General features: G+C 38.0%; 1 protein-coding gene across 5 annotated transcripts in view; it reads left to right on the top strand.

Moving 5' to 3' along the window:
• PHKA1 (phosphorylase kinase regulatory subunit alpha 1) overlaps nucleotides 1-24,110 on the top strand; it is a 129,169-nt gene that overhangs the window by 34,100 nt on the left and 70,959 nt on the right. For 4 of the 5 annotated variants that reach the window (XM_004285543.4, XM_004285542.2, XM_033416189.2 and 1 more), the window contains 7 exons: nucleotides 876-1,022; nucleotides 1,746-1,799; nucleotides 3,136-3,258; nucleotides 7,098-7,193; nucleotides 8,495-8,602; nucleotides 10,057-10,135; nucleotides 16,699-16,833. In XM_004285543.4, the coding sequence (XP_004285591.1) occupies nucleotides 876-1,022; nucleotides 1,746-1,799; nucleotides 3,136-3,258; nucleotides 7,098-7,193; nucleotides 8,495-8,602; nucleotides 10,057-10,135; nucleotides 16,699-16,833 (742 nt within the window). The remainder of the gene's footprint in view (nucleotides 1-875; nucleotides 1,023-1,745; nucleotides 1,800-3,135; nucleotides 3,259-7,097; nucleotides 7,194-8,494; nucleotides 8,603-10,056; nucleotides 10,136-16,698; nucleotides 16,834-24,110) is intronic. The other variant, XM_033416190.2, reaches the window with a different exon arrangement.

Raw genomic sequence — 24,110 nt, 5'->3', positions numbered from 1 at the left:
ACTGAATGAGAGTACATAATCTGATTTATTACCATGTACCAAAAATGTCTTGTTAAGCATCCTATAGAGATACGCCTGATACAGCATGAGCTATAACAGAGATCATAGTGCTGTTCTCTCACCCAAGGTTATAAAGTGATCCTATCACAGTATATGGAATTCTCCACTATTATTGTATCAAGGGTATATGGGCTCTGCTCCTGAGTATCTCCTTTTCTAAATATCCCAAGAGAACAAGAGGTGATCGATTTTGAGTGTTCTTCTTGATAGTGGCTCTGAAACTTTCTCTTGTCCCTGGTTGGCCCTCGGGTTAGATGTTTAGAGATTAGACTGTTTAAGTGGTAAATGCATATCTTCAGTTTTGTTTAGGATTACTCTCTGTATTGAAAGAGTAAGGTTCTTGTCATTGACAAGATGGCCTTTCTTGTCTTCTTCAAACCTTGATTAGATACCCATGGTGTTCTAGTGAATACAGTCTTACCTTCTAATTTTAAAAATGCAAAATTTTCCATGGAAAAGATAAATTTCAGGGATATAGGAGCTAAGCCTTCCACATCTTGCTTCCCAGCAGCTACATTTTATCTTTATGCTTAGATAGTTGCTAATGGAGCAACAGCATTATGAGTGGGATAATGATGTTAGAGTATTCTTTATCCATTAGCAGCTGCTTAAGAATCAGGATTAGGAGGCACTGAGAGCAGGATTAAGACAAGGGATGATTTATAGAAGTAGTCTTCTAAGCTTTCACTATTAAATCCTTTTTAGATTTTCAACTGAATGATCCTCTTCAACATACATCTTTTGAAACTAAAGCTAATAACTTTCTAATGCTGAGTTATTTACTAATGTGCCACATTTGACTTCCTTTCTTTTAGTCTATCCTTAATTCGATACTCCCCCGGGCTTCAACATCCAAAGAGGTTGATGCTAGTCTACTTTCAGTTATTTCCTTCCCAGCCTTTGCAGTAGAGGATAATCAGTTGGTGGAGCTCACAAAACAGGAAATCATCACTAAGCTTCAGGTATGTCCATATGTGCCTTTCTTTTCTTTCAGCTCTAATTTTAAGGCTAAATTAGTATCTTTGTGAGTCTTGAATATGACCTATGTTGGTGATTTAACCAAGTGATCAGGGTTAACATCACCAGTAATAAGATGTACTGACATCATGTACGCCCTGATATGGTGCACTGAGAAGCACAAAGCACCTCCGTGATGTCCTTCCCAGGAATGCGGTACCTCAATCTAATCATGAGAAAACATCAGACAAAACCAAATCGAGAGGCATTCTACAAAGTAACTGACAAACACTCTGCAAAAATGTCAAGATGATGAAAAACAGGGAAGGACTGAGGAACCATCACAGATTAGAAGAGACTAAGGAGACATGCCAGCTAAATGCAGTGGTATCCTAAATTGGATACTGGAACAGAAAAAAAGCATCAGTGGCATAGATTAGTAATTGGGCTGTCACAGACTTATCCTATTGTGGAAAGCCATGGAGAAGATAAAATAAAAACACTGCTTTAGGGAAGAGCCTGCAACTTAGCCCTCGCTTGAAATCACATTGCTGAAATCACTTTCTGCTGCTGGACTGATATCAGGGTTTTTTAAAATTATTTTTTAAGTATCATGTCTCTATTGATGATAGGTTGGCACATGTAGCTGTTGCAAAGGATACATTTCTGATTAATTATATTGCTGTACCAATGTTCATTCTTCTGGCTTGTTTCCTCTGCATTCCCAGGGTCGTTATGGTTGCTGTCGCTTTCTACGAGATGGATATAAAACTCCTAAAGAGGTAGGTTTGTTTTCCCCAAAATGAGTCCAAGGTAGGATGGTCACTACAGCAGCCTCATTCAGAGAAAATACCTCATTCAGAGAAAATACTTACCTCATTAATGGTACTTCAAATAATCACTAAATAGGATAACAATAACTGATGTTTGCTACCTTTGTTAGGATTAGTTGCCAGGTTTTGCTTGTGAGCCCTTCTGGATTAAATAAAATAGAGGAAGGTGTAGTCCTTCCACCTCTTGAAGTTGGTTAGTTTCAGGAAAGAGCTACTGATGGATGCTTAAGTCAGTGGATGAAAATTTCGGCAGAAACAGATTATTTACATAGTCTCAAAATATTCCCCCCCAAATATTTAATTATTACAAAGGGAAAAATCTTTCTGTCAGTAGATCCTTTTGGATCCCTTCCACCTTTTGCAGTTGGTTAGTTCTAAACAGTACTTGATCTTGAAAAGTTAACTTCCTTTCGTTCCACTTGTCAAAAGTTCTCCTTGGAAATATCAATGGAGAAAATTTAGTATTATTAAAAGGGAATGAATGGTTGGTAACCACTTTCATTGACAATGTAAATATAGTTTAAGGCTCAGGTTTGCTGGTTGAGAGCCATTATATATTTTTTTAAATTACCGAGCTCAAACTCTTCTGGTTTACTTCCTGTCTTCCATTTTATTCTTTAAGCCTTTTGACTTCTGCCCCTACCAATCTATTAAAATTGTGCTCTGAAATATCATCATAATCTCCTAAGTAAGCAATCCAGTAGCCTTTTCTCAGTCCTTATTCTCCTTGACTTCTCTGTAGTACATCACTATTACCTACCCCTACATTTTCTTGAAATTCTTTTCCTATTTTAACTTCCACAACTCTACACCATCTTAATTTTTCTCCTCTTTCTGTCCTCCCTCACCAAATTGAGGGTTTACCAAGATTCTGTTCTTGGGCTGCTTGTTCATTATATATAGGTACTACATCCATAATTTGTGATTCGTGTGTCACCTCTATAAGGATGATTCCCAAACCCTCATCTCTTGCTGTCCTTCTGAACATTTCTATTTGTATGTTCTGCTGCTACCTCAAACTTAACAAGTACAAAACCAAACTCAGGCTTATTACAAATTAGTCTCACTTCCTCATACACCTGCCTGTAGTATCATTATTATACCAGTTCTGCTAGTTAGAATCACATGACAAAAGTACTTGCTAAAGGAGGGGAGTGTGTATGTGCTCTGCCTTCTCTGAAACAAACTATCAGTGGTGAAAGGCTGTGTTGTAATACCTCTGAACTAAAGATATAGTCTGACCTTGGAGTGATAAGACAGACTTTGTTTATTGTGTTTTTACCAGGATCCCAATCGTCTGTACTATGAACCAGCTGAGCTGAAGTTATTTGAAAACATTGAGTGTGAATGGCCATTGTTCTGGACATACTTTATCCTTGATGGGGTATTTAGTGGGAATGCAGAACAGGTAATGCACTGGGGAAAGAGCTTTTTAGCAGATTGTTATTATGTCTTCCTCTTTCAGTTAATGACTGTGCTGACCCTGTGTCCAAATGGAAGTCTTCCCTAATAGGGAGGAGACAGAGTTATCTTCTAGAGACTAGTAGTTGAGGGCACATGTTAAAGAGTTAGAAGACCTGGATATTGCTATCACTCAGACTTGACTTTTAATAAATATAGAAAGCAGAATAGCAAGTCCTGTATACTTGCCTTAATCATCAGAGGTACTTGAATTTACCTCCTGACTTTGTATGTCTTTTTTTTTAATAAATCTTGGAAATGATATTCTGACTTTAGCAAAAACAAACAAAAAACAAAACAACCACCCACTTATACCCTGTCCTCACCCCCCAAAATACAGTCATCATTGCTTTTTGAGCTACATGAATAAAGTAGTTTAGAAACCATTGTTGGAAAACAGTGAGACTGGACAATTTAATCAAGTTAGTTTAATGTCAGGCATTCTGCAAATTGGCTGTGTTCTAAACTTGGACATAAATCCAACACATTTGGAAGTCGTTTATACTTGGCTACATAAATACAGTTTTGTGTAATTTGAATACTTTGGCCAGTAGTAATCTGTAACTGCCAATATGAGTTTAAATAATAGGGGTACACCAAAGTTTCAGGGGCACAAAGTGCTGTTTTACTCTAAGCTTTATATGGAGTATCCTTATTTGAGCAAGAAATAAGATAAGCAATAATAGAGATACCTGCCCTATTTTGAGCACCCTATTTTTTTAAACCAAAGTTTTAAAAAATATTTATTATTTATTTATTTATTCATTTTGGCTGCTCTGGGTCTTAGTTACGGCACGCAGGATCTTCATTGCGGCATGTTTAGTTGGTGGCATGCGGGCTTCTTAGTTGCAGCATGCGGGCTTCGGCATGCAGATTCTTGGTTGCATTATGCATGTGGGATCTAGTTCCCCGACCAGAGATCGAACCTGGGGCCTCTGCATTGGGAGCACAGAGTCTTACCCACTGGACCACCAGGGAAGTCCCTTGACCACCCTATTTTGATTCTACCATTTTTCTCAGTCCTTCTCAAATTCCACAGAATTGTTTCTCAAAAACTGTGCTTGCTCAAAGAAAGATTTATTTATTAAATGTGCCAACTAAGTACAAAGCATATTCAGGTGTTTTGAACTCTCAGGGGAAAAAAGGAGCTGGATGGCCTGGATTCTTATTTATTCTTTTTTTTTCCTGGCTTTGCTGCTGACCACTGAGTAGTCCAAGTACTGTCATTGACTTCTTCAGTTTCTCTGTACAGGCATACCTCAGAGATATGCAGGTTCAGTTCCAGAGCAGCACAAATATTGCAAATATCTCAATAAAGCAAGTCATATGAAATTTTTTGGTTTCCCAGTGCATATAAAAGTTATGTTTACACTACATTCTGTTAAGTGTGCAATAGCAGTATGTCTAAAAAAACAATGTACATACCTTAGTTAAAAATATTTTATTGCTGAAAAATGCTAACCGTCATCTGAGCCTTCCATGGGTCATAATCTTTTTGCTGATACATGCTTTGAAATACTTTGAGAATTCCCAGAAATGTGACACAGAGACACAAAATGAGCAAATGCTCTTAGAACAATGATGCCAGTAGACTTGCTCAACACAGGGTTGCTGCAAACCTTCAATTTGTAAAACAAAAACAAACAAACAAAAAGCAGTATCTGTGAAGCACAATAAAGCAACGTGCAATAAAACAAGGTATGCCTGTACATATGATGAGAATAGTTTTTCTTTCTTCATTGAAGAAGTGGATAGCCCTAAAATTCTTTGAATTTCACAGATGAAGACATATGATAAGTGCATGGTACAGTCAATTTGGCTATAATGAGACACATAGGTGTTCCCTAAAAATCACCATGCTCTGCATATTTGAGAAGTAAAAACTATAGGGCTTATGGGAAAATGTGGTTGGGGAAAACACTTAAAAAGTTTGTCAGAAATACATACAAAATGATAGGAACCTAATAAAAACAGTACCACAGATAGGCATTAATGGCTTTAACACATTCATTCATTACTCTTTCAAAAATTATATTCTGAGAAAATTATTTCAAGGGTGGCATACATTTAGATACAACGCTGCTCATCACTGTTACATTCATACAAATTAAGTCTGGTCGTAATTTAAATGTTCAACAAGAATGAAATGTTAAATTAGAGATCATGTGTATAAAATATGCTGCTATTAAAATGTGTATTAAAATTTAATATCATTGTTAAAAATTCAGATTAACTGTTGTTTTATACTTCAAATATAATTTTATTTTAGTGTTTGGTTTTCTCATAATTGAAAAAAAACAGTACCACAGCCTTATATACGTTAAATGGTTAAGAAATATATAAATACCACAAAGATATGGCACTTGTACCTTGAAAAACACCTGAAGTTTTCTTGTGGATATGTGCAACCACGTTCCTACCACCTCACTTGCAGGGCTCCCGTGCACACCACCCTATATGCCAGAGGAAGAGAGGAAAAGAGAGATAGCATAAGAGAAAAGAAAAAAAAATAATATCAAACAGAGAGGAAAAATTAAAAAAATAGGGCAAGGAGGGAATAGAAGGGGAAATTAAATAGAAGGGAAGGCACAGAGCCATGCAGCCAAGTCGGCCATGAGAAGGGAGCAGCTCGGGAGTTGTAGGAGAGTTATCTGAAATTGGATGGAAAGTTGTAACACCACATGTGGATGGGTTGTGGTTCATGGTTCTGAGGTGTGTGCATGTGTGTGTGTTGTGTATTCTTACACGACTCAGTTCAGCTGAGTGCCTTCTCAGGTTGAAATTGTGCATAAGCAGATGTGAAATTCATGTTATGCTCAAATTGTTCTGTAATATATCAAATGCATTGGAACAAATTTGTGTTTTCAAAACAACTATCATAGCAGAACTGACTATATAGTTTTTCCACCATAAATTATAGTGGGGTTTTTTTTTTGCTTTTTATTTATTACTAATCTACAGCAAATTTTTAAGCAAAAAAATGTAAACTTGATCATAATAGAAACTTAATTTGACAGGGAAAATACAGTTTTAAAAGCAATTACATGTAAAGTCAAGAAGCTGTACTCAGTGTAGTACACAGTGGGTAGAAGCATGTACGTGGAGGCAGGCTGACTTGGGCTCAAATCTGGGCTCATCCTTGCACTCGCTGTATGATCTTTCAGAAGCTCATAACCTCCTTGAGCCTTAATTTCCCTGTAAAAAGGCTTTAATTACAGACACCTGGATGGTTATTAAAATTAAATTTATTCATCAGCAGAACAGGAATAAAGATGCAGATGTAGAGAATGGACTTGAGGACGTGGGGAGGGGGAAGGGTAAGCTGGGATGAAGTGAGAGAGTGGCATTGACATATATACACTACCAAATGTAAACTAGATAGCTAGTGGGAGGCAGCCACATAGCACAGGGAGATCAGCTCGGTGCTTTGTGACCACCTAGAGGGGTGTGATAGGGAGGGTGGGAGAGACACGCAAGAGGGAGAGAATATGAGGATACATGTATACATAGAGCTGATTCACTTTGTTATATAACAGAAACTAACACAACATTGTAAAGCAATTATACTCCAATAAAGATGTTAAAAAAAATTAAATGCGTTAAAAGTATGCAAAACTCCTAGCATAGTATCTGGCCTCCATCAGCATTTAGTAAATACTACTTCCCTTTCTTTCCTTTCACTAGGTGAATATACCCCTTTGCAATAGGACCTTCTTTGGCTACAACCCTCCCTAGATCCCCAAAGGGAACTCTATGAATTTTGTTCCCCTTTTCTTTTCTCTACAGGTTCAAGAATACAGAGAGGCTCTTGAAGCAGTCCTCATCAAAGGCAAAAATGGAGTCCCACTTCTGCCGGAGCTGTACAGTGTTCCTCCTGACAAGGTAAGCTGGACGGTGCCATAACATGGAGCTGGGAGAAGAGGAGCAGCACCTCAAAAGGACTGCCTTATTTGAGTCAAATAATTTTTAATCTTCTGATTTTAATGTTCTAAAGTCTTTCTTTAGGTATAGAACAATTAAAATATGATTTTATTCCTTTGAAAGTATATTTATAAAGCAGACTCAGTTATGGCACTGTTACTGGGCAAGACGAGGGCAAGATCATATCTTATAGAGGTAGTTTCACGGGTGTATATTTGTCCTCAAACTCATCAAGATGCATATGTTAAATATGTATGGCCTTTCTATATGTCAGCCAAACCTCAATTTAAAAAAATAAAATGAGTTGTTCAGAGATTGATTTTTAAAAAAATCAAACTTTAAGGTTGAGAATGATATGGAGATCAGTAAGCCGAACTAGAGTGATGTTCTGTGTGAACTCTCAGTATTTGATATTTTCTGCTTTGAGGCTAGTCATCTGGGATTAATTGAGTAGATCAGGCTTGGAAAATGAAGTATGTCTCCATTTTCTCAAAATGCCAGTTCAAATTACCATTATTCCTCTTCTTCATTGCAAAAGAGCATTAGCCGGGGGAGAGATGCAATATTCCATGCTGGTGGGGATGAGTGGACTAAGCTCCTAGCAACATCAGCAGCATAACCTGAGAGCTTGTTAGAAATGCAGATTTCAGGCCTTTCCCTACATCTACTCAGTAAGAATATGCCATTGGACAAGATCCTTAGGTGGGGTGTATCCATGTACAGTTAGAGGAGCACTGCCCTAGACTGTAGTCATAGTGCTTGACTTTTCAGTGCATTGCATATATGACTGTTTTATAGAGTATGAATCACAATCCAGACTCGGGCTTTTTGTTGTCTAGTATTTTAAACCTCCTATTCTTTTTTTTAATTAATTAATTTATTTATTTATTTTTGGCTGCATTGGGTCTTCATTGCTGTGCACGGGCTTCCTCTAGTAGTTGTGGTGAGCGGGGGCCACTCTTTGTTGCGGTGCGTGGACTTCTCATTGCGGTGGCTTCTCTTGTTGTGGAGCACAGGCTCTAGGAGCACGAGCTTCAGTAGTTGCGGCACACGGGCTCAGTAGTTGTGGCTCACTGGCTCTCGAGTGCAGGCTCAGTAGTTGTGGCGCATGGGCTTAGTTGCTCCGCGGCATGTGGGATCTTCCTGGACCAGGTGTCGAACCTGTGTCCCCCGCATTGGCAGGTGGATTCTTAACCACTGCACCATCAGGGAAGCCCTAAACCTTCTATTCTTTTCCTTTATCTCTTTATTTATTTATTTAGGTTGATGAAGAATATCAAAATCCTCACACTGTAGACCGAGTCCCCATGGGCAAACTGCCTCATATGTGGGGTCAGTCTCTATACATCTTAGGAAGCTTGATGGCAGAGGTAAGGGGAAACTTCAAGGCTCTTCCATTTTTCTGCTTTAGTCACCATAACAATCAGATTTGTGAGTAGCTCATTAAATCTGAAGGATATATCTTTTGCCTTTTGTATTCTGCCTTAATTACAGATTTTCCTCCAGATTCTTAGAGTGAGAGCATGGCCAGTCCTTGGCAAAAATCTTTCCCTCTGGCAACTATGTCCGTCATGCTTGCCCAGGGGTTCCTACCTTGGTACTGTACTTGAAGTTGCTGTGGGATCAGACCCTAGATAGTTCCTTTTCAAAACGCCCCCTAGTGCCTGTCTGGTAACTGCAAATGCAATTGTGCTTGGATAGTAATGACTTATAATGGATTTAAGTGCTAACTTTTCCAAGCAACATAATGTTTCATTCTTTAATTAAATAAACTGATAAGATAATTTTAGGTACCATGACAAGTGTTTGGGAGCATCATAGTTTTTTATTTGTTTGTTTGTTGATAAGGGGCCCTTTAAATGTTCCTTATATTAAACTCTGTTGAGACAGCTCTTAATGAAGCACTTTGGAATTTCTTAGTTTACGTCAGCTTATTTGTGACATTTTGAACCATAAGAAGGGTTCCCTTTCTCAAAGTTTTCCAGTTTTACTGAAAAATCTATTTCCCCATTATAAGTTATTATATAAGGTAAGCTATAACCCAGGCTCCTAGAGGATCTAGGGTGGGACTTAGCTTTCCTTTCTGAGCCATACTCTTCGACCTGTTTATGTATAACTGTTTACTTTCTGGAGCTGTTTTTATTTGTTTTGTTTTGTTTGTCCCAGTTTTATTGAGATGTAATTGACATATCACTGAGTTTCAAGCGTACAGCATAAAGTTTATCTTTAGTTGACATTATTATAAATGTAGCAGTAATGGGCAGAATGATTTGTTTAAAATAATCCTTACCTGGTGACTTTCTCATTCGATTAGAATAAATTAATGCTATGAAAAAATGAGGAGATGAATGGTATTCTTAAGGGCTGAGTGGGTGAGTTCATCGCATTTCATCAAAGGCAGAAACTCAGGTCAAGTCAAAAGATATCTGCTAAGCAGAAATCATAGCAAGCATATGCGTAAATATGAAAGCAACAGGACTAATGACTTAAATTATTGATTAGAAGCATTGTGATCTGATTGTCTAATCATGTGCATCCAGAGAAAGTGGAGGTATAACTAGAAAACTTTCTGTTTATCTTTTATACCCCATCTATTTCCAAAAAAATGATTTTTGGCAGCCACTAGAAATTAACTCCAGATAAAATTAATTTGGATGTGAATTCAGGAGTTCAAACATTTTCATACAGTAAAGGTATTTGTTTCCTTTCCATACATGCCTCTCACATGTTATGGTACGGGGTTTTGGCACTGGTATGTTGTTTCTCCTCAAACATTAGCTTTTTTGGAGATATAGTAATATGTCTTTTTATGGTTTTTCTTTAGGGATTTTTAGCTCCTGGAGAAATTGACCCCCTGAATCGCAGGTTTTCTACTGTACCAAAGCCAGATGTTGTGGTTCAAGGTATGTATTCTTATTCCCAGCAGCAGAAATTTAACATTAAAGGTCTGGTTTGGGCCAGTAAATGATGACTTTATTCTTTATGATGTATTTTGTTAGGCTTCAAAATGTATAGTATAAACTTGACTCTGTTTGGTTTCAAGATTTCTGTTAATCTTAATCATGAACAAATGCTTAACAAAGGATGTTATCTGATTCTCTTAATACTTCTTATTTCTGGAAACTCTTTTCTTTTCACCATGATGATATTATAGCCTTCTGATTATCTCTGCTTTTGTTCTGAGCATTCCTTCTGTGCTTTTTCTGCTAGTATTTCTTTCTTCTCATATCCTCCTAATGGTTGTGTACTTAGTCTTATACTCTTGTCTTTCTGTATTTATACCCTGCATGTGTTTGCTAGGGCTGCCTCCTCCATAATACATTTGCTTCCATGGCTCCAACTATTACCTCTTTAGAGAGTACTCCAAATCTTTATTTTTTGTTCCTAGCAATCAGCTTAAATTTTGAGGTTATCTACTCTATGCAAAACACTGGGCTAAGCTGTATAAACGTTATAAGAAGTCTAGTCCCAATATATATACACAACATTTTCATCACTTATACTTCAAATGCAAAACTGACCTTTTTTTTGTCTCCATCCTATTCTTTTACCTCTCCCAAGAAAAGCAAATCTTGCCACCTTCCTTAACTCTCTCAATGACATCACTATTATGCTACTCTCCTAGGGTAGAAAACTCCAGGTGATTTTTGACTCCCCAGAAACGCTATCCAATGTGGTACTAGGTCCTCCTGAGAAGCTCCTCTGAAATGTCTCCACTTCAACCCCAACCTCCATTGGAGTTGATTCTATATAGAAAATAATCCTTAGTATTTTCTAAACCTTCTTATACTTGGCATGCTATGTGGTAGGATAGGATAAAGGTAGTCATAAAGGTAGTCTTTGCTTATCAATGTACAGGCGTATTTCATTTTATTGTGCTTCACTTTATTGTGCTTTGCAGATATTGTGTTTTTTACAAATTGAAGGTCTGTGGCAACCTTGTGTCAAGCAAGTCTGTTGGCACCATTTTTCCAAGAGCATTTGCTTACTTCGTGTCTCTGTCACATTTTATAATTCTAGCAATACTTCAAGCTTTTTCATTATTATTATATTATTATATTATATTTCATTATTATTATATTATTATTATATTTGTATATTATTATTATATTTGTATATTATTATTATATTCATTATTATTATATTATATTATATATTATTATATTATATTATTATATTTTTCATTATCATTATTATTATATTTGTTATTATATATTATATATATATATTATTATATATTATTATTATATATTATATTATATTATATATTATTATATTTGATCACAGATTATATATAATCTGTGATCAGTGATCTGTGATGTTACTACTATGACTCATTGAAGGCTCAGATGATTGTTAGCATTTTTTACTAATAAAGTATTTTTTGTTTTGTTTTTTCTTTTTGTGGTACGCGGGCCTCTCACCGCTGTGGCCTCTCCCATTGCAGAGCGCAGGCTCAGCGGCCATGGCTCACGGGCCCAGCCGCTCCGCGGCATGTGGGATCCTCCTGGACCGGGGCACGAACCCGTGTCCCCTGCATCTGCAGGCGGACTCCCAACCACTGCGCCACCAGGGAAGCCCAATAATAAAGTATTTTTAATTGAGGCATTTACATTGTTTTTTTGGATACAATGCTGTTGCACACTTAACAGACTAAAATATAGTGTAAACATAACTCTTTTCATTTGGTTTTATTTATTTTTTAATTGAGGTATAGTTAATTTGCAGTGTTGTGTTTCAAGTGTACAGCAAAGTGATTCAGTTGTGTGTATGTGTGTGTGTGTATATATATATATATATACATATATATATTGTTTTATATATATATATATATATTCTTTTTCAGATTCTTTTCCATTAGAGGTTACTACAAGATATTGAGTATAGTTCCTTGTGCTATACAGTAGATCCTTGCTGTTTACCTATTAATATTTTATATATAGTAGTGTGTATATGTTAATCCCAAACTCCTAATTTATCTACCCTTGCCACCTTGCTACCCCTTTTGGTAACCATAAGTTTGTTTTCTATAAGCATAACTTTTATATGCACTGGGAAACTAAAAATTTGTGACTCGCTTTATCGTTATACTCGCTTTACTGCAGTGGTCTGGAACCAAACCTGCAACATCTCTGAGGTATTCCTGTACATAGCGAACGTTATATAAAAGACCATTACTCTTCCCCTCCCATGAGAAAGCTTGTTCTCCTTTGAAACTTCTGCCATCTGGCTATATTGGTCTCCTGGTTACTCTCATTCATTCATTAGAGACTTTGAGGCTTGGCTCATAGCCTTCCTCTTCTTCCCCAATTCCTACCATAGTACTAGATTTCAGCATCAGAGTAAGTGCCATCTAATATTTTAGCCTCAAAATTCTTGGATATCTAGAACCCTAGTGACCCTTCCCTCTGCCTCTACTCCACTCACTTTTAGGACGAAACTTTAGAACTGTTTCACCTCAGATATTCCATTCCCAAAAGTCCCAATCACCAGTCATAACTGCATATTATTTCAGTTTTCTTCCCCCCGACCCATTACACTTGTGTCTATTTTCTCCTAGTCTACACTCCCCTACCTTTCGGTTGGTCATCTAAATCTCTTAATTACCAGCACACCAAACTTCTGCTACACCCACCAGAAAAATCACAGCCCCAGATCAGTTTTACTCTCTATATTTTCTGATCCTGTACCTGGCCTGCTAAAATCTTCTAGAAAAAAAAAAATCACACAAATGAGCAGAGTGGTAGCATTGTAAATCCACAGTCTCCAACTTAACTAGGCCTACAGTGCCTCCTGTCAGTCCTTGTTCTTACTGTTAGTCAGCATTTTCATTCTCCTCAACTATTCCACACGTTCTCTGTTTTCAACCCCACTGCTTGTTTTCAACCTCATTCTTGGCCTGCTACTTTATGCTGGGTAATCTTAATGTTTTGATCTTTGTCAATTTCCCAACCCCCCCACTACAGTCTTACTTATATCTTCACCCAGCCTTGCCTCCTTTTCTTGAGTCTCAGAAAAGCTGTCTTTTCTCCTCTTCAGCACCAACTCTTCCTTCTGATGCTTGATCCTATCCTCTTCCCTAGCCTTCATAGAAACCTACTCTTTCCTATCTTCAAACTCTTCTCTGTTGGTTCTGATTTTTAATACATTGACATGTTCGTCTCCCTCTAGTTATCCTATCCTTCCTTTCTCATCCAAACTTCCACTTCTTTACATTTCATTCATTCTGCATTCATTTACAACTAGCTTATCATTCCTCTGAAAGTGATTTTGCTTAAGTTATTGCCAAACTCGGCAGATATTTTTCAATCCACTTCTTAGAGGATCTTTCTGTTTCATTTGTTGTTTATGTTTCTGGAAACTCTTAACTCACATGTCTTCTGTGATACCATACTCCCTTGGCTCTCCTTCAACCTAAGTTTTGTACTTTTCTGTCTCATTCTGGGCTTCCTCTTCTTCCCCTTGCCCCTTAACTGTTGGTATTTCTGGGAGTTTTGTCCGTAGCCCACTGCTCTCATTATTCAGAATATTTGTTATTGTCTCTCAGCTTCCTCCCATTCCTCACCTTTTCCCTTTTCCTGCCTCCTAACTTCTCCCCTCTCAGAAGATGACCTCACCTCCTATACCATAGAGAACATATAAGCCATGAGACAAGAACCCCTCACTCCCGCCCCCAGGCTTTTTCATCATCTGCGCATATCTTATATGTTGAAATTTCTCAAGGTTATATTCTAGGTCCTTTTCTCTTCTTTTCTATATATTCTCCTTGACCCATCTCTTTCTATGCTAATGACTCCTGAATATATCACATTCACTTTAAACTCAACATGTCCAAAATTAATCAGCTGCACTCTCCTAGTTCTACATCATCTGTGCCTGCTTTTCTCCCTATTTGCCTATGTCAGTAAATGGCACACTTTTCTCTCAGTTACACAAATAAACACATGAAGAATCATTCTCGGTATCTCTCCCTCTCATCTCCTACGTTCAGTTAACAAGTCCCAATTTCTTTACCTTCTAAATAATTCATAAATCCATCTAGTTTATCCAGTACCAATGTCATGATCCTAATCTAAGTAGTCAGCATCTCTTCCTTGCATTAATGCAATAACTTTTTTTTTAAATGCAATAACTTTTGAAGTGGTCTCCCTGTCTTCAGTGTAGGTCCACTACAGTATATCAGCTTATTCTTTAATCATCAACATGAATATGTTCTTTTTAAGACGGAGATCTGGATATGCTATTCCCCTGATTACAACTCTGCAGGGGCTTCCCATTGTCAACTTTCTTAACATGGCTTACAAGGCTCTTTATGATCTGCTCCCTGACTCCACCTTCAGCGTCATTTCTCACCACTGCTGCTTCACACTCCATGTTCCTACTATAAAGAACTTTTTTTTATTATTCCTAGATCTGCCTTGTTCTCTGTTGCCCTTGAGCCTTTGTCTATGCTATTTCTTTTGTCTGGAACAGCTTCTCCCTTAGTTTTACCTTCACTTTTACCAGAATAACTCCTATTCAGCTCTCTAGCAAGACTCAGTGTCAATGTCATTTTCTCCAAGGATCATGTCTATCTTTGTATCCCTAGCATATGGCAGTACCTAGCACATAGGTGGTACCAAATAAGCATTTTCTACATACTTGATAAAACATAAACAAAAAGCTGAGTTGTTGGGGTTGAAAGTAGCCCTGGGACCCCAGAGTGTTGTTCATTTGCCTCTCCTTTAGTCCCCTTTACTCCTGCTACCAACTGCATTGCCCTCTGTAGAACCCTGAGGCTCAGGAGAATGCAATTTGGAAATCATTACCCAAGGATAAAATACAAGTTCCTTAAAGTGACACACATGCTCTCCATGATGATCTAACCCCTATTTGCCTTTCCAGATTCATTTTGTTGGTGGTTGGTGGGGGGGTTGTTTGTTTTTTGTGTGTTTTTTTCCACTGTGCAAGGTGTTTCATGCTACAGCAATATGGAAATGTATGTAGTCCCCACCCCATCTCTTACACACACACACACACAAACACACAAACACATACTTTTCCATTTTCATGTTTTATGATCATTCTGGATCTTCTACCTAAAATGGCTTTCCCAATTCCTATTCCCTTCTTTCTCCTGGCTAACTTATTCATTCTTTCAAGTTCACCTTAGACATCAGGAAGCCTTTTCTGAAACTTCCCCCTGCCAACTCCAGACTAGATAGGTGTCACTCTTGGGTGATCACACAATGTTCTGTGCATATATTTATTTACTTAACAGGTTATTTTATAATGAGTTTATGTGTGTGTCACTTTCATTACACTATGAGCTCCTTGAGGGAGAGACTAACATATTCATCTCTAAATCCCTAGTGCCTAGCATAGTACCTTACCATTTAAGTGCTTAGTAAATGTTTATTAATGAATGAATAGATGACCACATGTGTTTCCCTGGACTTTTGTCAGCCCACTATTATTCTTCCTCTGTATATTTTTCCTGGAGAATCTTTGTTGTTTTCAGTTAGAAGTAATCAAGATGGTGTTATGTCCAGGGGACTCTGTAATCACCATACCCTGCATATCCTGCCCCAGACCACAGCAGCACAACACCATGAGGTCCCCAAGGTAGAAAAATACACAAAAGATAATGGCAAAGGAATGCAGAGTAGCACTTTTTTAACTAGGCTTTTGCCCCCCAAACTCAACAAATACAATACTTGTAAGCTGGAATGAACCAAATGGCACCTTCATTTTCTTATAAACCCAATTCAACATATCTAGCAGTACTAGAGGAGCAGGAATAGGGTACATGTTTGCCCCTGGTGCTTAGCATTAAGCCAGCTGAGGCCCCATTCAGGTTATTGGCCTCCAGACAGATTATCAGTCCCACAGAGGGGGAATAAACAGAAGAGTCAGTGAGGTGGCCTGGACTTCTCCTTTGTGAGTATGATTACCACTTTTGAGACATGAGTGTGAGAGGAAGAAAAGGGAGCTGTCCAGGTTTGGCAGGCTCTGAGTCTAGAGAAGTCTTATCCCCATCCCCCAAAACAACTACACAGAGTTTCAAATATGGTACCTCAGTGCTTTATCCTGAAGTTACCTTGCCTTCTACTGTTCTCTAGCTTTGAGCAATTCGTACCATTAGGGTGTTCTTTATTATCCTCATAATGCTGTCCCTGGTCTTTTTTTTCCTATTTAAACATAGAATCACAGATATAAGTGAGTGTGGCATTCTCTAGAAGCACATAGGTATTTAGACAAAAAACAGAATTAAATATTCTAATCATGAAATCTTGTTTCCTTTTCCATTTAGATAATATCATTATGTACCAAGCATGATGATTGTTTCATCAAGTCTACAATAACTGTTAATTTCCTTACCTTCCTTTTGTTTTCCCTTCAAAAAAATATTGTGTGGCTCGAGAGATCTTTAGGTTCCTGTTGAAATAAAATTTTCTGTTGACCTCATCTTCTTTCTTTCCTATAGTTTCCATTCTAGCTGAGACAGAAGAAATCAAGGCCATTTTGAAGGACAAGGGAATTGATGTGGAGACCATTGCTGAGGTGCACCCCATCAGAGTACAACCAGCTTGTATTCTCAGCCACATTTATTCCAGCCTAGGTAAGGAGATTGGCCAGCGTGCTAGAATCAAAGCATTATTTGATACAGGCTGGTTTCCTTCCTTTTTATTTTTTTCTTGATCTTTATTGCTTTATTAAACTGCATCTGAAAAGGAATTTAGAGTCTCTGGAATCTAAGTTTCTAACCCTATATATCCTGAGCAGGCTTGATAATTTTCAGTGTGTTTTATGAACTCTTTGGTACAGAGGGCATGACTGTTATCAGGCAACTTTGTATCTTCATTCCAAGTGTGTGCTTAACCAACTTGTTCTTCTCCCCTTTCTTGGGACCTATATTTCCATTTTGAAAAAATGCTAACTTTATATACATTAATAGCCAAGGAACTTGTTTTTAGTTCTTTATACTTTGTCATGTAATGAATTAGTTGACAATATTTTAAAATTCCATTTCTTAATCTAATACTTATTTTTAATTAGTACTTATTTTTTATTCAACTTATATATTAAATTTGGTGATAGACACATTAAACAAATTACTACAAGTTAAAAATTTATGCAAGTTACTACAAATTTCACATTAAACAAATTACTACATTGTTAAAAAAAGGATGTGCAAAATTTCTAAACCACCCTTGTGGAAGGCTGAATAGTGGCCCCAAAAGATATTCAGGCCCTAATCCCTGGAACCTGTGAACATTACCATTTAAGGCAAAAGGGATTTTGTGGGTATGATTAGATTAAGGAGATTGAGATTGGTGGGGAGGATTATTTTGGATTATTCAGGTGGGCCCTAGGTATAATCACAAGTCTCCTTATAAGAGATACCCAGAGGGAGATCAGACTGTAGAAGTAAGAGATGTGATGACAGAAGCAAGTGATCAGAGTGATAAGGCTGTTAGGCTTATCCTCTAGAAGCTGGAAGAGTCAAGGAACAGATTCTCCCCTGGAGCCTCCAAAAGCAAACAGCCCTGCTTGACACCTTGATTTTTATTTTACGTCATAGTAGCCATAAGGTTCATTTTGAACTTCTCATCTCCAGAACTGTAAGAGTATAAGTGTATGTTGTTTTAAGCTACTGAGTTTATGTTACTTTGTCATAGCACCAATGGGAAATTAATACAATCTTAAATCAAGCCACAAAGTAAATTTATAAATGAAGAATGTACCTTACATAGTAGATTGCCACTTACAAACCCTAGTTGTGTGTGTACTTTTTTTCTTCACCAAGAGTGGTCTGTTAGTAATTAAAGCCAAACCAAATTTTGTCCGGCTCAAAACCAGCCTCCATCCCTTTTTATTAACACCTACTCCAAACACTCAATTTCTGTGGCAGTTATGTAGGTCTAAATTGAGAGGGAATCAACCAAGGAGGGAAGGACCAACAGTCAGAGCTGACTGTTCTTTATCTTTCCTAGCACCCACATTTTATGCCAACACGACCTGAACTCCCAGAGCTATTAACATTACATTTGGCTTTAGGAATATATGGATTTCCCCCACTCTTCCATTCTAGCCATAATGTAGAAAATCCCTTTTCTTTTTAAATTAAGTGCAAAGTTGGAAGTTCCTAAAGAAATTTTACCCAAAAAATGGAAAACTAAAATATAAACACATAGAAATTATCAAGTTTATTGAATATAGGTCTCAGGTCCTAATAAATAAAACCTAGCCACAAATTAGCTTGAATAGTACAAATTACTGAACCCCTGGTTCCCTCCACTGACTCAGCCCTATTAGTGGTAAATGCCAAGTCAAGACTCTGAAACTTCTGAGATTAATTTGGATTGATGCTTTACTAGGTGGGATGGGGTACCTCAGTCCTTTCTAGAACCTGCTTCCTGGGTTTTTTTTTAATCTCCTTGGCTAGTCCCTCTAGCTTCAGACTATAATGTACTCCTAGTCTCCAGATACCAGTCCCCTAGCACTAAATCTCTTGAAATAAGGAAGGTATTTCTCTATCTAGCCCAAATCTTACTCCATGAATATTATTTGATCTTGTAATCACTATCTTCTTTGCCCTTCTGAGAAGTCTCTATGGTTTGGGGTCTGTGGAAGTCCTGTTGATGCCTTTGATGTGATTCTCTCTGGCTCTCACTTAAAAGTTGATGCCTTTTACCCTTTTCTTCTTCACATCCATTGTTGTAAACTCAGCATAATCTTACGAGGATATAGGTAACTTCCAAGCTCTGGGACTTCATTCCTGGAATCTACTTGCATCACATCAGATCTCTCTAACAAACAGAAGCAAACTCCTTACTGACTACTTTTTCAAAGTCTGCACTTTGTTTTGGGCCTCTTACGAAGTTATTATTTCCTAGCCAGAGAAAATAGGGACTACTAGGTCTTCGGGACTTCAGTTTAATGAATGCACAAACATTTCAGGGACTCAAGTAGCAAGTTATATTTATTTTCCAAATGTGCTCCTTCATTCGCTTCATTCATTCATTCTTTCATAAGGCTCTATTGCTTACTTTTATGTACCAGGCACTGGGTGTGATGCTGTGAGAGACATAGACATATAACCAAATAATTATAGTACAGTCTTATAAATGCTATAACAATGGCATTATGTACAAAGTACAGGAGAAAGAGAATAGATTTGCCTGGGAAGGTCAAGAAAGGCACGTTTTGATGATTTATAAAATGAGTGACTCTTCATAATTCTATTATTGCAATAATTTCACAATAACAAAAATGCTTTCTTTTAAATTTATTTATTTATTTTTGGCTGCGTTGGGTCTTCGTTGCTGTGTGCAGGCTTTCTCTAGTTGTGGTGAGCAGGGGCTACTCTTCGTTGCGGTGCATGGGCTTCTCATTGTGGTGGCTTCTCTTGTTGCAGAGCACGGGCTCTAGGCACCTGGGCTTCAGTAGTTGTGGCACGCAGATTCAGTAGTTGTGGCTCGTGGACTCTAGAGCTCAGGTTCAGTAGTTGTGGTGCCCAGGCTTAGTTGCTTTGTGGCATGTGGGATCTTCCCAGACCAGGCTCGAGCCCATGTCCCCTGCATTGGCAGGCGGATTCTTAACTATTGCGCCACCAGGGAAGCCCCAAAGTTGCTTTAAGGATATATTGAATGACAGCTGTAATTCCACCAAGGAAAACAGGCTATTTCTTCACCAGGTATGTTCATTTATATATGTTCCCAGAAGTGGGATTCTGTGCCTCACCTCAAACACTCAGTATTTCAGTTCTATAATTTTCTTTTAATTTTTAAATATTATGTTGTTAATCAACTTTGGGAACATAAGAACTTTATAGGAGAGTGCTGTCAGAAACATGGTGGAGTGAAAAGCTACCTTTGTCTCTCCCCTTGAAGCTACAACCAGTAAAACATCTACAACACAACGAAGGTGCCTTTGCCCAACACAACAGGATGCCAGAGAATTCCACACATCTGTACATCTATAGGTGGGTGAACTGGAACACATAGAGGAGGCAGAACAGAGGGAACAGTGGAGTTGGTACCTGCAATCCCAGCCCTCTGACTGTGGCAGCTGAGCCCATAGCTTCAGAAAACCCAATAGCAGCAGGGGAAGCAGCACGCATGACTCTGCCTGCCACCACAGGCAACTTAGCAGCAGGAACAGTGGGGCCTGGGACCCCATCCCTCCAGTCACTGAGGAACCCATGACCCCAGACTCTTGCCCCACTATTTGCATTGGCAGAGCCCCCGAACCTGACAGCACCAGACACAGTGGAGGCATCTGTGCAACCCCAGCTTCCCCTCCCACACTGTTCCCCTCCCCCCACAGCAGAGCCTGTGTCTCAGGGGATCTCCCACAAAAGAGAAGAGCCCATCATCCCAGTAATGACAGCAGCTCTGGCAGAAGCAATACAGCAATAAGCCTAGAGGCACAAGAAGCAACAGCAAAAGCACAGAGCCACACCTGTTACACATATGGTGGAGGCTGGAAAGTGCCAACTCTCAAGTATAACCAGAGGTAGCTCAGGTGAGCGAAACCAAAAACTTGTGTGATAGCGCCACCTACTGGAAAGCAAAAGAAAGGATTGTAACTCCTAACCCGTCATTTAACTTCAAATGTGCCAGCAGAGGAACAATTCATCAAGCAATATGAAGAATCACAGTAACACTATATCACAAAAAGAAAATGACAATTCTCCAGAAGCCAAACTTAAAGTCATGGAATATTGAGATCTAACTGATAGAGCCATCATATAGAGCCATCAAAATAGCCATCATGAAGAAACTCAATGAGATACAAGAAAACTCAGAAAGGCAGTGTAATGAGCTCAGGAATAAAATTAATGAACAGAAGGAATACTTTACCAAAAAGATTGAAACTCTAAAGAAGAACCAAACAGAAATTCTGGAAATGAGAAACACAATAAACAAGATGAAAATGCATTAGAAAGGATTGGAAATAAAGCAGACAATATGGAAGAGAGCATTAGTGAACTCAAAGATAGAAACCTAGAAATGATACAAGTAAAAGAGGAAAGAGAAGTAAGACATATATAAAAAGAGGAAATCCTATGAGAGCTACACATCTCTTTTAGGAAAGGCAGCATTGGGATAATAGGTATCCCAGAAGAAGAGAGGAAGAGCAATTATTTAAAGAAACAATAGCTGAGATCTTCCCAAACATGGGGAAGAAACTGGACAATCAAGTCTGTGAAGCAATGAGAACACCTAATTAAACTCATTGCAAAAAGACCTTTTCCAAGACACATTAAAATTGTCAAAAGTTAATGACAAAGAGGGGACTTCCCTAGTGGAGCAGTAGTGAAGACTCTGTGCTCTCAATGCAGTTCCCTGGTCAGGGAACTAGATCCCACATGCATGCAGCAACTAAGAGTCCACATGCTGCAACTAAGGAGGCATCGAGCAACAACTAAAGAGCCCTCCTGCTGCAACTAAGGAGCCCATATGCTGCAACTAAGGATCCCACGTGCTGTAAGTAAGGAGCCCACCTGCCACAACTAAGGAGCCCGCCTGCTGCAACTAAGACCCAGCGCGACCAAATAAATACAATTTTTTTTAAAATAAAGTTAATGACAAAGAATTTTAAAGGCAGCCAGGGAAAAAAGGATGGTGCCCTACAAAGGAACCCCTATTAGGCTATCAGCAGATTGCTCAGCAGAAACCCTAACATCCAGGAGAGAGTGAAATGACATTTTCAAAATACTGAAAGAAAAACTGTCACCCCAGAATACTCTATCTAGCAAAATTATCATTCAGATATGAAGGAGAAATAAAGTCTCCCAGACAAAAGCTGAGGGAATTCATCAACACTAGACCTGCCTTACAAGAGATATTGAAAGGAGCTCTTCTACCAGAAACAAAATAGCAAAAATACATAAAACTTTAAGCAGGGTGATAAATAGAATCAGAAAACTGCAGCTCTTTATCAGAACAGATTTTTAAACACTATTATAAAGGTTAAAGGGGAACAAAGAAAGCAGAAAAATAATTATAGCTATCTTATTTTGGTAACAAACCCACAACCATAAAAAGGGATAATTTGAGACAACAAAAACACTAAAAGGGGAGGAGGAAAAGGATGGAATTCATATAGGTGAGTGAACATAAGATGCTATCAGCAGAAAAAGGACTATTTTATCTATGAGAAATTTTATACAAACCTCATGGTAACCACAAAAATAAACATAAAATAGAGACACACACACACAGAGAAGAAACTGAGAAAAATATCACAGAAAACCATCAAACCAAAATGGCAGACAGAAACAAAAGGAAAAAGAAACAGTGGAGATATAGAGCTACCAGAAAACAAAAGATAAAATGGCAGTATTAAGTCCTCATATATCAATAATCAACCTAAATATAAATAAATTGAATTCACCAAATGACACACAGTGGCTGGATGGATTAAAAAACAAGACCCAACTATTTGCTGCCTCCAAGAGGCACATCTCAACTCTAAAGACAAACATAGGCCGAAGGGAAGGGATGTAAAATGATATTCCAAGCAAATAGCAGCCAAATGAAGGCAGGTGTAGCCATATTCATATCAGATGAAATAAAGCCAAAAAAGGTAACAAGAAATAAAAATGGACAGTATATAATGATAAAAGGGACAGTTCATCAAAAGACATAACAGTGATTAGTATATACGCACCTAACATGGAAGCACCAAATTGTATAAAACAATTATTAACAGGCCTAAAGGGAGAAATTGACAGCAACACAATAATAGTAGGGGACTTTAACACCCCACTTAACATCAGTGGTTAGATCATCCAGACAGAAAGTCAACAAGGAAACAACAGTCTTAAATGAAACTTTTGACCAGATGGATTTGATAGATTTGTATAGAACATTCCATCCAAATGCAGCAGAATACACATATGTTCTCAAGTGTATATGAAACTTTCTCAAGGATAGACCATATTTTGGGACACAAAACAAGTCTCAATAAATTTAAGAAGATTGAAATCACATCAAGCATCTTTTCTGATCACAATGGAATGAAACTACAAATCAACTACAAGAAGAAAACTGGAAAAATCACAGATATGTGCAGAATGAATAGCATCCTACTGAACAACTATTGGGGCAACGAAGAAATCAAAGGAGAAATCAAAAATTACTTGAAGACAAATGAAAATGAAAATACGACATATCAAAATCTATGGGATGCAACAAAAACTGGGAGGGAGGTTTATAGCAATACAGGCCTACCTCAAGAAACAAAACTGAGCAGCACCAGAAACCAGAGCCCAGGCTCCAGGACCAAATGTTGGCCTGGGCCAGGAGCTGGACCCCCACAGACTCTTAGGACCCTCAAAGAGCTGCTGCCGCCAGGGGAGTCACTGGAACTCAGATGTCCCATCCTAGTGTTACCTTGCCAGCTCTGAGGTGGGGCCTGACAGTGGAAACCCCATCCCCTGCCCACAGGTAGAGAAGAATTTTTTTTTAGAAAGAAACAAAACTCTCAAATAAACAGTCTAACCTTACACCTAAAGGAACTAGAAAAAGAAAAACAAAACCCAAGTTAATTGAAGGGAGGAAATAATAAAGATCAGAGTTGAAATAAATGAAATAGAGGCTAAAAAGGCAATAGAAAAGATCAATGAAACTAAGAGCTGTCTTTAAAAAGATAAACAAAATCAACAAACCATTAGCTAGACTCACTAAGAAAAAAAGAGAGAAGGCCCTGATAAACAAATCAGAAGTGAAAGAGGATAAAGAACAATGGATACCACAGAAGTACAAAGAATTATAAAAGAATATTATAAACAGCCATACACCAACAAATTGGACAACCTAGAAGAAATGGACGGATTCTTAGATTTATACAACCTTCCAAGACCAAACCATGAAGAAATAGAAAACT

This window comes from Orcinus orca, chromosome X, assembly GCF_937001465.1.
Source record: "Orcinus orca chromosome X, mOrcOrc1.1, whole genome shotgun sequence".
NCBI lineage: Eukaryota > Metazoa > Chordata > Mammalia > Artiodactyla > Delphinidae > Orcinus > Orcinus orca.
The sequence above is the reverse complement of the archived record's forward strand: the minus strand, read 5'-3'. Positions and strand labels throughout refer to the sequence as shown.